Below are 13,180 nucleotides of genomic sequence, written 5' to 3' on the forward strand. Positions count from 1 at the left end.
TCATCAAACCCTGATCAATCCACAAACGAGTTAATATGTCCCCAGATAATAAAGAGCAATCTCAATTCTCACTGCAAAAACAAAGACAAAAATCCCCAAAGAAGAAATAATTAAAAAAAAAACCCTACACTACGCTAAAACTCTTCAATAATAGTGACAGGTTAATGAAGCCCAGAAAGAACAGTATGAGTTTCAACTGCTAATATTTCTCAAAGAGTCACTTTCAACAAAGGACATTCTGGTTTTGGGGTTTTGTTTTTTATTAAGATTTTAGAGCACCTTTAGGGACAGCTCTAGAGCACAGTTGAGAGAAAGGTGCAGAGGGTTCCCACACACCTCCTCACCCCAAGCATCCATGGCCTCCTCCATCATCATCACCCCCATCAGAGGGGGGCATTTGTTACACCTGAGGAGGCAACATTGATATATCATCACTCATGATAAAGCGGTCTCCCCAAAAGTTGAGTCCTAGATTCCCTAGCAGTTGGTTGTTCTCTGGGTGGGGCTGTTTATTCTGAGGTGAAGCATTATTTTAAATTAAAAAAATATTACTTTATTTCTTGGCTGCACTACATCTTCATTTCTGCATACAGGTGTTTGCTACTTATGAAGAGCAGGGGCTCATCTCTACTTGCCTTGTGCAGGCTTCTCATCGCATTGGCTTCTCTTGTTGTGGAGCACAGGCTTAGGTGCCCTGTGGCCAGTGGGATGTTAGTTCCTGGACCAGGAATCAAACCCATGTCCCCTGCATTGGCATGCAGATTCTTAACCACTGGACCACAAGGGAAGTCCCTATTTTAAATATATACCTGGAGGTTCTAAAGGCATCTTCTCCAAAATAGTTTGTTCTCCCTGTTTGACTTCTCTATTTGCCTCAGTTAGGAAGTGAGTAGCAGATGAGTTGTGTTATTTTTCAGAGGCTTCAAACACCCCAACAATCTTACATTCATGCACCCATTTATAGAGAAAAAATCAGAAGCATGGAAGGATTAAGCGATTTCCCTCTGACTGTATACCAGGGTTTGAACTCCAAGCTAAAGAGCCCATGTTCACAGCTACCATTTCAGCTACATTTTCTTTAATACTCAGCTTCCCCAAATATTGCTTTTATTTTCACTGTGGTTTTCACAGATTGGGAAATCTGAAGCTCGAAGGCGTAGTGTATACAGTCACTTAGCAACCCTTGGGTTAAGCAGAGATGGGAACTCAGACCAGCTGACTGATAGCAGTGAGTGTTCCTCTAATTTCACCATCCAATCTAGTTACTAAACTAGCTCTTTTCAAACATCATCCAGAAGGGAGTCATGTCCAGAAGGGTGGAAGCTGGGGCATCATCTGATAAGCTACAGTTTCCTTCTCTCATTATTTAACCAAGAAAATGACATAAAAGTGTGATAAAATTCTCAGTATTAATGGACAGCAAATTGGAGTACAGCTCAGATATTTTTCACTACCTCATGTACTCTGCCATGCTTATTTAAGAAAAACATTTTCCCATTACATTTCTCTTCTCTCTGCCATCCTGTTCAATCCGTACCTCCATTTTTGCTCTGCTTTCACAGGTTAAGTTGTGAGTACTTAGTCAAGATAACCTCTCTACTTATCCCTGACTGTGAATAAATATGCTTGCTTTATTAATATCAGATAAACTTACGGGGCATATGTGTTCTACTGTTGTCTGGAAGATCAGCATTAAATAAGCATCTTCTTCTGAGTTGTATTCATCTTTTACGTGCTTACCTGAAAAGGGAGAGCAGATTCTCCAGCCTTTGCAATGAGATTGATTTTTGCTTGTCGCCATTGAGATTCAGAGATTCCGATTAGATCACTGTGCTTCTGCAAATCCCCATTCAGAGATGTTCTTGTAAAAAGCGAGAGACGTGAATGCTGAGACAAATGATACCAAAACCGCACCTGGTGAAAAATGTGTTTGAGTGATACAAATATTCCATTTACTTATGCCCAGTAGATCTTCTATAATTAAAAATACCCAAAATTACTTTGGTGTTCAATATCATCTTAATTCTCCTCCAAATATGTAGACTCATAAAATGCTAAGTACATCTTCTGCCAGCCTTTGTGGTCCCTGCTTAAGAAAAGGCTCAAGGCAGTTACATTAACTGGTATTTTAAACACATGCTATAGAGTTGTCTAAAGACATGAGACACCAGGATCCTGCTCAGACAAGTATAACAAATATTTGTCTACACCACTAGGGAACATTTTAGGACCCTTTTCTCTTGCTTTCTTGCTTCTTATGACTCTAGGAAGATACACATTCTACATCTGACTCAAATTACAAAATCACATACTACTATTCATTCTCTTTGATGTCTTCAAAATTTTTCTCAAGTAAAAGAAGACTGCAAGGAATACTTTTTCATTAATTCCTTCTTTGTTGTGACATTATCAAAAACCTTGGGAGATCATATAATACTGTTTATCAGTAATTTAATCTACCTAGAAAATGTTCTTTTTGAGGTTAGGGAGCCCAGATTTGATCACTTTGTTTCCTATTCACCATCAATGGTGACACAATCTAAAGAACTGACAGGTTAACCAGGTAGTGGAGAAAACAGAGAGGATTATTTTAGGTGTTGACAGCTGCAGCTATAACATGGAATTCAGCACCATCATTACTCAACCAATATTTACTGACCATTTACTAAGGACTGGACACAAGGCAAGTTGAAAATTAATTGCCTCAGTGGTTGGATGATACAATACAAAATATATCAAGGAAAATAACCCCACAAAACCAAGTTCAGACACAACAGCAATTTTTTCTTCCTCTCATTATTCCATAGAGCTCTAACACTTCATGTTTCAAAGACAAACAGAGCATTGTTCAGAGATGAGGCTTCTGAGAAATGAAATCATTCTCTTTTGACTCAAAGTGACTCCTTTTAAGTTTCACTACATTTTAAATTCCTGCATTTTTTTCCCCTTCATCATTGGACTTTTACCTTGTTGCATGGACAGACATTATTACACACATTACTACTTATTTATTATCCCATTTATGTCATTGTGGGTACCAATTTCAGTGGAGATGAAAGCTGAAAAAAGTGTGTAATGTCTTCTAAAAAACTGTTTGAGCAGATCTCGCCCTGCGTCGCCCGGGTGCGGATCGCGAGTCCGCGCGGCAGCGGGCACCGCGGTTCGGAGCGATGGCGGTAGTCGTCTGAGTGGGTTACTGTGGCGCTTGAGGCTACAAGCCCAAGTATCTTCAGCTCAAGAAGAAGTTAGAAGATGAGTTCCCTAGCCGTCTGGACATCTGCGGCGAGGGGACTCCCCAGGTCACCGGCTTCTTTGAAGTGTTCGTAGCAGGGCTGGTTCACTCCAAGAAGGGAGGCGATGGCTACCTGGACGCGGAGAGCACGTTTCTGAAGCTGGCGGCCGCCATCAAAGCTGCTTTGGCTCAGGCCTGATGCGCCCTGAAGGCAAAGACCAGTAACTGTGGCCCAGCCCTTCCCGGCAGACGCTTCATGACAGGAAGGACTGAAATGTCTCTTGGACGCCTGGTCCTTCCCTGATGTTCTCACGGCCGCCGGCTGGAGCAGAGATGGACACCCCTAGTCTTTGCCTGTGTGGGGGGCGGGGAGTGCGTGTGTGTCCCCGCACGCTGGTCCTGCTGCCTTCCCCGTCCCTCATCTCCCTGCATCTCCCCTCAACCCCACCCGGCCCTTGTCTTCCCTTCTCCCCTATGGTGTTTGGGGTGGTCCTTCTCCAGGCTTCCTTTTCAAGGGGAAGCCGAGAGGAGGATCAGGATGAGTGAGTCTCAGATTTCAGCAGTGATGGCAACAGTTCACAACTCAATAAATGGTGATGAGGTTAACAAAAAAATAAAAAACTGTTTGAAACATCAAGCATTCTCTGTTTCAATGTGGTACACATTTTTTTCAGTGTCTGCTGAATTGCCATCACTTGGTCAAAGCATTCTTTCTGATCATCCATTTCATATCAGATTTTACCACCAAGTTCACCTACACTCAGGTGTTGAGGCAAGCCAAGAAACATAAAGTCAAATGGAAGTGTTTAACTAAATTCTGTGCAAACGGAGGCTATACGGTCCCCTACCACAGTTAAATTTTAGATCCCTGCTATAGTTTCAGCATGTTCCAACTTTGTAAATATGCAAAACAGAGTTTTAAACCTAGTTGAAGAGTTGTGCGTGCCACACCAGAATTTCAAGCTGTCAAACTGTCACTCAGTACGTTACCCGTGTGAAGTTAATAGTGCATTAAGAGTAAATACCAACGGGATCCATATTCAATTGGATAAGAGCTTAGAACTTCACATTTAATTTACTTTTTTTAAAGTGAATTGGCATTATAGAGATCTGAGGAGAATTCTTTAGTTTGGTATAGACCAAGAAACCTCCTTGAGGAGAATTCTTTAGTTTGGTATAGACCAAGAAACCTCCCAGAGTCTTTCCAAACTTCATACTGGTCAGGGTGAAAATACTGCACAAAGTTAATGACTTTAGACAGACGCGTAGTCAGAATCTGTGGTTCCCACGGTAATACACATTAGTAGCGTAACCTTATGTCATGAACTCAAAATCACAATGCACGTCGTTAATTCCTCATAGAACCAACTAGGGCAATTTGTATTTAGTAGGTATTCAGTTAATAGGCAGAGAAGGCAATGGCACCCCACTCCAGTACTCTTGCCTGGAAAATCCCATGGATGGAGGAGCCTGATGGGCTGCAGTCCACGGGGTCGCTAAGAGTCAGACACGACTGAGCAACTTCACTTGCACTTTTCACTTTCATGCACTGGAGAAAGAAATGGCAACCCACTCCAGTGTTCTTGCCTGGAGAATCCCAGGGACCGGGGAGCCTGGTGGGCTGCCGTCTATGGGGTCATATAGAGTCAGACACGACTGAAGCGACTTAGCAGCAGCAGCAGCAGTAAATAGGTACTAAAGAAAAGAAGGAAGTTTGAGTAGGACTATCAGCATTAGTGTTAAAGTAAATGTTTACAGGACTTTCTTGGTGGTACAGTGGATAAGAATCCCTCTGCCAATGCGGAGGACACACGTTCGATTCCTAGTCCAGGGAGATTCCACATGCCATGGAGCAACTAAGTCCATACACCGCGACAACTAAAAGCCCGTGTGCCAGGAGTCTGCACTCCGCAAGAGAAGCCACCATGACAAGAAGCCTGCACACCGCCACCAAGAGTAGCCTCTACTCTCCACAACTAGAGAGAGCTCCCACAAAGCAACCAAGACCCAGCACAGCCAAAAATAAATAAATATAAATAAATGTCTAAAGACTTGCAGAGAGAGTGATAAGAGAGAACCGCCCCCCCCCCCCATGTATTATAAAATGTACAAGGAATCAGGTGTCCTTAGGGACCTCAAAGTTTTATGGGAGAGAACAAAAAGGAACAATTAAGCGTATAATGACAAGCATATGAAAACAGGGTGGCTATTTACATGTAAATTTACATGAATTCAACAAAACAAAAAATTCACTCTCTGTTATCATCACATTTTAAATGCTCAGTAGCTGTTTGTAGCTAGTGACTTCCATAGTGGATGCAGAAGACAATTTTCATCACAGAAAATTCTATTAAGAAGAACTACCAAGCATGTATATTAAAATGATGTTGCTGTTCTTACTGTTTAGTACTAAGTCATGTCTGAATCTTTGTGGCCCCACTGACTGCAGCCCACTGGGCTCCTCTCTCCATTGGATTTCCAAGGCAAGAATACTAGAGTGGGTTGCCATTTCCTTCTCCAAGGGATCTTCCTCACCCAAGGTTTAAACCCACATCTCCTGCACTGCCAGGCTGATTCTTTACCACTGAGCTACCAGGGAAACACATATTAAAATGACACCAACCATTTAAAATGTATTTATTAACTATCAGTTAAAGGAAACTACTATCTTGATTTATGTCTGATTCACTAAAAAGCAGGGATGTAGGGACTTCCCTGGTGGTTCAGTGGTTACGACTCTGTGCTCCCAATGCAAGGGGCAAGAGTTTGATCTCTAGTCAGGAAACTAAGACCTGGTGTGCCCCCCTGCCAAAGGAAAAAAAAAGCAGTTATATAAAATGTTAATATTAAAGGCTTGCTTTTATTTCTTCTGGATTTTCAGTAAGTTGTATATCCACAACTTGGACTGTATGTACAGGGTGACTATGTAAGACACTGAAACAATTTAGTCAAGAGAATTTCATGTGGTTTAAAAAGCTTCCAACAAAGCAATTCCTTTAATTGCAAATTGGAGAGAAAAGAAATGAAGCTCAAATTACTTTACTGTTTTTACTGTATTCTCTGATTTTATATTATTTGTCTATTTTTTTTAAATACTGAATCATTCATTTTACTATAAAAAGAAAGGACATCTGATCGAGTGACTTATACTATTAGTTACTGAGTGCAGACTGAATAACTAACCTTGCTATTCTATTTCTACAGTGCCCTGTGATATTCCCAGAGGAAAAGCCAATTTCTACAAAAGAATGTGATTGGGAACAACTAGGAATTACTTATTAGTAACAGATATAACAGGACATTATTCAGAAGCTCAAAATAATGTCTTCCTTATTTCTCTTTGCTATTTCATTTGGTTTGGGTTTGTCTCCAATCAGAACTCTACTCTCCAGATTTCCTGCTTTTTTCCTCAACTTTCTTAAGCTCTTGACTCCTTTTGCTTCCCTATGAGGGAGCTTATTGGTCAAATCTTCGTGTCTTTTCTCATTTTCTCCAAATGCACAGTTATCTCTGCTTTCTCGGCCACAAACATCAACTCCTGTCTGATGTTTTCAACACCTGCTATATCTTCAAGATCCAGAATAAGACAAAAAATAAAATACACACACACCAAAAAAAGAGAAAGAAACAAGATATCTGTAACTCCTCAAAACTCAGCTGGGAATAAGTCCATGAGTAGACGGGGAGCATTCATCTCTCTCTCTCATACATCCCCCTTTATCATCACCAGAATACTGGAGTACAAGAAATCTGGAGCAGGTTGCCATGCCCTTCTCCAGGGGAATCTTCCTGACCTGGGGATTAAACCCAGGTCTACTGCATCGCAGGCAATGCATAGAGATGTGTGTGCAATCCCCGGGTTGGGAAGATCCCCTGGAGAAAGGCATGGCGACCCACTTCAGTATTCTTGCCTGGAGAATCTCATGGACAGAGCAGCCTGGCGGGCTGCTGTCCGTAGAGTCGCAGAGTCGGACACGACTGAGTGACTAACACTACTACTACTATAGTGATTCTTGTGACTCCTAGTCATAAGCATGCTTTTCCCTGACTTCTTTATCTGAATGAGCTTAAGTGGAAGTTTGCAGTCTTCAATAAAATATGATCTTTTCTCATCTAAATCATTAATCCGGGTGTGTTTTGACCATGTCCAGTAAGAAAGAATATCTGCTCAACCTCTCCCCAAAATCCATTGCTTCCTCTAGAATATCTAACATGTATGCATGCATGCAAAGTCGCTTAAGCTGTATCCAATTCTGTGTGTCCCAAAGGACTGCAGCCTGCCAGGCTCCTCTGTCCATGGGACTCTCCAGGCAAGAACACATGGCAACCCACTCTAGTTCGACCCAGGGAACAAACCCCAGTCTTCTACATCTAATCTGCACTGGCAGGCGGGTTCTTTACCACCAGCACCACTGGGGAACCCCAGGATCTCTAACATGATCTAACACTATCCTTGGAGTAAAGAAAGCAAAGAACATATCATGATTGCACCATTTCAAGCCCTGCTGCAAATTTCCTAAATTTCTCTCTGATAAGATTTCATCACTCTACTTGGGGAACATGATAAAACATGGCCTTTTAAAACTCATTGAGAGAGTTGCTACAAGTGGATTATCACTGTTACAATTTATATTGTTAAATGTTTTATATATATATGTTATATATGTTTACTTTATATGTTGTTACATTATATATTACATATAATTACAGATAATATTACATATTGGGCTTCCCTGGTGGCTCAGATGGTAAAGAATCTGTCTGGAATGCAGGATATCCGGGCTCGATCCCTGGGTCAGGAAGATCCTCTGGAGAAGGGAATGGCTGCCCACTCTGGTATTACATATATTATATTTTTATCATGCTGTGAAGCACTTAACACTGAACTGCTACTAGTATCTTTCACTAAATTCTATATTTTGGCAAATATTTTCTATATTACGACAAACGTGTTTCTATTGTCCCTTTAGGATCCACATGAAGTATGGAAGTAACAGGTGTGCCCTGAGTCAGAGAAAGAACATTTACACTTGTATGTGTGCCCTCAGAAGTCTCAGAACTATTTTTCTTTTGTTTTTTTACTTCCTTGAACCTGAACCAAATGAAAACTCACATGTCTCTCTGCACTGGCTGCTGGGATACTTTGATTCAAACATGTAGCCTGACCCTCAAATTTCATTTTTGGAACAAGTCTATCTTTTGTCTCATCAATCTTTTTCTTGATATACCTATTCACTTTTTTTTTTTAATTTTGAGAATTTTTAATTAAAGACTTAGAATAGCAAATATGTGTTGGGGAATTTAGAACAAACAAAAGACAAACATATAAACTATTAATAGCATTGAAAGCAGAAGCTTCATGTTATCAGTCCTGCTGTATTTAATTGTGAAGTGAGATATTTGGTCTTTCAAACAGTAACTCAAATATGAGAGCTCAGAAAATATTAATATTTTCACAAATCTCTTTCATATTCTATATTTCCTGATTTATTAAAAACAGTATTCAACAGCAGTAAGAAATAATAACTTCTGGCTTCCACATGTTCTGTGTGTCCTATCTCCTGGCTATTCTAAGGAAAAATGCCAAATTTCCACCAGTGACTAATGGAGCTTTTGAAGCTTTTAATAAAAGTCCACACCTTGAATACTGCATAGTTGCAGGACCAATTCTGTATGTCGATGACATGTGTAGTCTACACATAAAGTACAATGTAATTCATGCAAAATGACCCTAAAAGTCTGTTAGAAAAAGTTTCAAAAGAAAGCTTCATACTCCTTTAAAGTCCTTTCAAAAAAATATTCTTAGCTGTATTAGCCTGATAGGATTATGTAGAGAAACAATCATATAATTTCATAAAATGAAAGCTTTAATCATAAGTTCCCCACTTTGGTTATCTCACTGCCTCACTTTATTATTTTATTACAAAGAGCATTTGCTATTCCATGAATATAGCTGTGATCAATAGGTTCCAATTAGGAAGATCAGCTGTATTTTCTTGTTACTGAAGAAGATAAGAATTTGTTCTGTTAGCTTATTTTGTAACTTTCATGAAAGAAAGAAACACACATTACCACAGACTTCTAAAAAAGTAATGGTATATTCTTAGAATACTCCTATGGGAGAGAACTGTAGCTATGTGCATCTCAGACTATGAATAACCTATAACAATCGAATAATAATTCTAAGCTGGAAAGTACTATGAAGTAATCCAAATATCCATCCTTCTAACTCAAAGATTCCTAACATTCAAGCAGATGCAGTTAAAAGGGAACAAAGACTTCTGCTGGCAGTCTGTAACCTCTTATTTTTCCACAAATCAAGGCAAGCCCCTAAATCAGCATCTGAGAACAAAGGTGGAGGACTTTGTTCTGAGACAAACAACAAAGAATCTAAATTGTTCATTGCTTTTACTGAGGCTCCAACCCAATAGCTCCCACAGGTAAGCTTCAAACTTAAGCCACAATAAAGAAAAATGTCCTCAAGTGGAAACAATCATAAATTGTGGGTCAACCCCAACGACCACAAATTAACGGCTACCCACACACAACAATGGGAAATGCAAATCATCTTGAAAAAGAAGAGAGCTGTATGATTTCTTAATGAGTCTCAGAATTTCTAATAAGTTCTTAATGTTAGTTTTCATACTTCTGTAAAAGAGGCAGAATTAATACTTTCCATTCCTTTTTATCTAGTGTCTTTAATGAATTTAACAACAGCAGTTGCATTACTTTGGTTTGTGATCTTGAATTAAAGTTCAGTAAGTCTGTAAAGTGCTTTTAAAGAGCAAGTAACTGTTTCACAAGTTCTCCAAAAAAATCTATATCAGTCACATCAGATTTAATTAAAATAAACCAAAGGTGGGAGAGTCTAGAGTCCAAGTGGGTGAGATGGAGGTAGAGTTCAAGCCACTGTTTTAATTCAAATTCTCACAAAGATATGGACAACAAAAACACAAAGAAAAAAAACAACAAAGTAGGACAATCTATTAAGAGTTGCAGGCACTCTGTCAGGCTTATATCAAGCTTAAAGTTGTAATTAAATTTACACCTCTGAATGATCTGTAATTTATCACCAGGAATGCCTGAATTAATTCTGTAACCCTGAATTTCCAGGCAAGGAATTTAGTGTGTGGGACTACTGATCCCTTCATTATTTTCTGATAGGCAAAGGGAGAAAAAGAAAGCTGAAATCTACAGGTTCAGAGACGTGTTAGAACTCTCAAAAGGATAGAAACTTCTAATGAAGACATTAGTGTTATGGAAAAATGGAAAGATTATGTTTATTGAACACCTACTATGTCCCAAATACTTTCCCAGATCCTTTATTTAATCACATTTGAATTCTCACAACCACGTGAAGAAGGTATTCTAACACTACACTTCCAGTGTGGACACTGAGTCTCAAAGCATATCATCTGTGGCAGAAGTGAAATTGGAACCAGGTTCATCTGACTCCAAAGTTCCCTTGCCTTCTTCTCTGTTATGCTGTGGGAATGAACTGAGTGTTTTACCCCTTGGTCTGTGTCTAGTGGCACCAGAAGGACTAAATGAAAAAATAAAATTCTGGAAATATATTTATTTTTCCTGCACATATTTGTCTTTATTTATTCATCCTTTCATCTTTTTTTCAACAGAATTTGTTAAACTGCTTTTATTTTCCTCAATTATTAGCAACATTTCTGGCCAAAATAACAAGCAGTTGGGGCAACGTGTATCCACAGCTTTAAATTATTGAAAGAACTACAGGGAAAGAATACAAAATGATAGAAATATTTTTTAATAGGCCCCCCAAACAAAGGGTGCAAGTTATAGGCTGTAAATGTCTTTTGGAATGACATGACATTTCCTGGTGAAATAGCTCACATAAATCTCTCAATACATCATGAAAATAGTAGTAAAACATAGGAGGCATTTACTAGCTGGAGCAACCCAAGCCTAACAGTTTATAACCACAGACTAGCCAATGAAAATTCCAATAATTGGTTACCTGACATGGGGTAGAGGCAGTGACTGATTTTGTAAGAACAGGACTTCCAAGTTTGGCCACTGCAGGTGGTTGATGTGCCCCAAAATAAATAAATGATCCTGCAAAAACAAACATAAAGTCATGTGGATAAAAGTTCTTCTCTTGTACATTTGGCAGTTCTTTGCTCTAATAGTTCAACTGTGCACACATTCAACAGTCAATCAGATAAAGAAAATTACATTTTTACTTCTTTACCATTAAGTTCCACAGATAACCATGAATTGCTTTCATATGGATAACACTAAATATTTGAAATAAAATCTCACTGATGGAAAATAAGCTGTTGATCTAAATCCTCTCAGTGAACATATTTTATTGGCTTAACTCAAGTCACAGTTTGAAATTAAATTAAATGAAGCTTCTAAGTTTACAATTAGATATTCAGTATGCCCTTAGAAAATTCCCAGGAGATCTTTACTTGCAAGTTTCTTCTGGATGTACTGAAGGATGAGAGCCTATAGACTGAGCTTGGTTTCTCCTGGGGCTTACATGTTTGTCATTGTTGTCTGTGCTAGTGGGAGTGAAAGCTTAATTAAAGATGTAATCTGAGTGTTAACAAAATAACTGCTTTTAGATTTTAACTACAGTGGAAGTGCTCATGGCAAATGTACAGGGGGGATAACATCTCTTAGCAGCTCGAAAGATCACACATTCAGAAGAGTGGTCAGGGTAATAATGAAAATTTACAAGGTAGTCTATGCTGCACAATGTCAAGGTCTGATCCTGCCCTTTGATAATCATGGAGTGATGGGCAACCTGGAAAGACAACTATTTTGATGAAATAAAACACATTCAGAAGGGAATTTTCTTAGATCAATGCTGACTGCACAGAATGAAAAGGATTTCAGAATTAAATGTGTTACAGGTACCACCACATGTTTAACCAAACTACCACGGCTGCAAGTCAGCAGTGTGGTCTCTGAGTGAGAAAAACAGAACCCAGTTTCTATGGGCTTTAAATCCAAACCCAATTGGGAAGGATAATGCCTACTGTTCCCAACTCCAGACTAAGAGTAATAGAAAAAGTATATGAGTCCATTAAATTCTCTATTTCACCTACAAGAGTAGGAAAAGATGACTTTGAAAAATTATTCCAGCTTGAAAATCCTCAGGTTCAAGTAAAAATCAACTGAATATTGCCAAAAGAATAATAAAAATTCTAAACATTAACAACATTCAAAGATCTTGCTCCTCTGGTCATTTAAACCAATATGGACAATTTCAAACAAGTAATGAAGAATGAAACACATAAACACTAAAACTCCAAAATGTAAAAGAAGCAAAAGGTTTGAACAAGTTGATTATCCCACAAAATTAACTGCAAAAGTGATAGGAAAACAATCTACCAGGGTGTGTGGCCCCACCGCTTAATTTTATTTAATTTTTAAAGAATAAATATTTGCACATTACTTGCATATATCACAGGTTTTAGAAAAATATGAACAGCTCCTTGACTCATTTTATGATGCCAGATATCTCTAATGTTAAGAATGATGAAAAGAGAATAAAACTATAGATCAATATCACTCATGGTCATAGATACAAAATTCTAATTAAAATCTCTCAATTGCATTTGCAATTCTTAAAAAAAAATGCTGTGTCCCGACCAATGAGTTTTCCAAGAATAGAAGTTTGGTTTAACAGTCTTATCAACATAGTCAATAAGATCAAATTAAAGAGTAAAATAATAGAATCATATAAACAAATATTGAAAAGACTGTGAAAAATAGTCATTCATTCCCAATAATCTCAATAAAATGTTAAAAACAAACAATAAAGATGAATGATCTACCTCAAAATAAATAATGTCTTCAGTGGCCAACAACAAAATTATTTTAATTATGAGAAACTACCTAGAGAATTCTGTCACCATTACTAATTAGAGGAAATATTAGTAAGATAGTATTACTTATCTTAGACTA

At 38.5% G+C, this 13,180-nt stretch overlaps 2 protein-coding genes across 2 annotated transcripts in view; one reads left to right on the forward strand and one right to left on the reverse strand.

Moving 5' to 3' along the window:
- The window catches only part of MALRD1 (MAM and LDL receptor class A domain containing 1), a 512,454-nt gene that overhangs the window by 430,090 nt on the left and 69,184 nt on the right, over positions 1-13,180 (reverse strand). Inside the window, exons 12-13 of the mRNA XM_043480161.1 lie at positions 11,220-11,317; positions 1,741-1,914 (exon numbers count right to left, since the gene is read on the reverse strand). Coding sequence (XP_043336096.1) covers positions 1,741-1,914; positions 11,220-11,317 — 272 coding nt within the window. The remainder of the gene's footprint in view (positions 1-1,740; positions 1,915-11,219; positions 11,318-13,180) is intronic.
- On the forward strand, positions 3,171-3,846 carry LOC122448671 (selenoprotein W-like). The gene is given in 1 exon segment (XM_043480162.1): positions 3,171-3,846. A coding segment is annotated over 1 exon segment (261 nt). The 3' UTR covers positions 3,432-3,846.

The sequence above is a fragment of the Cervus canadensis genome, chromosome 10, assembly GCF_019320065.1.
Source record: "Cervus canadensis isolate Bull #8, Minnesota chromosome 10, ASM1932006v1, whole genome shotgun sequence".
Taxonomy (NCBI): domain Eukaryota; kingdom Metazoa; phylum Chordata; class Mammalia; order Artiodactyla; family Cervidae; genus Cervus; species Cervus canadensis.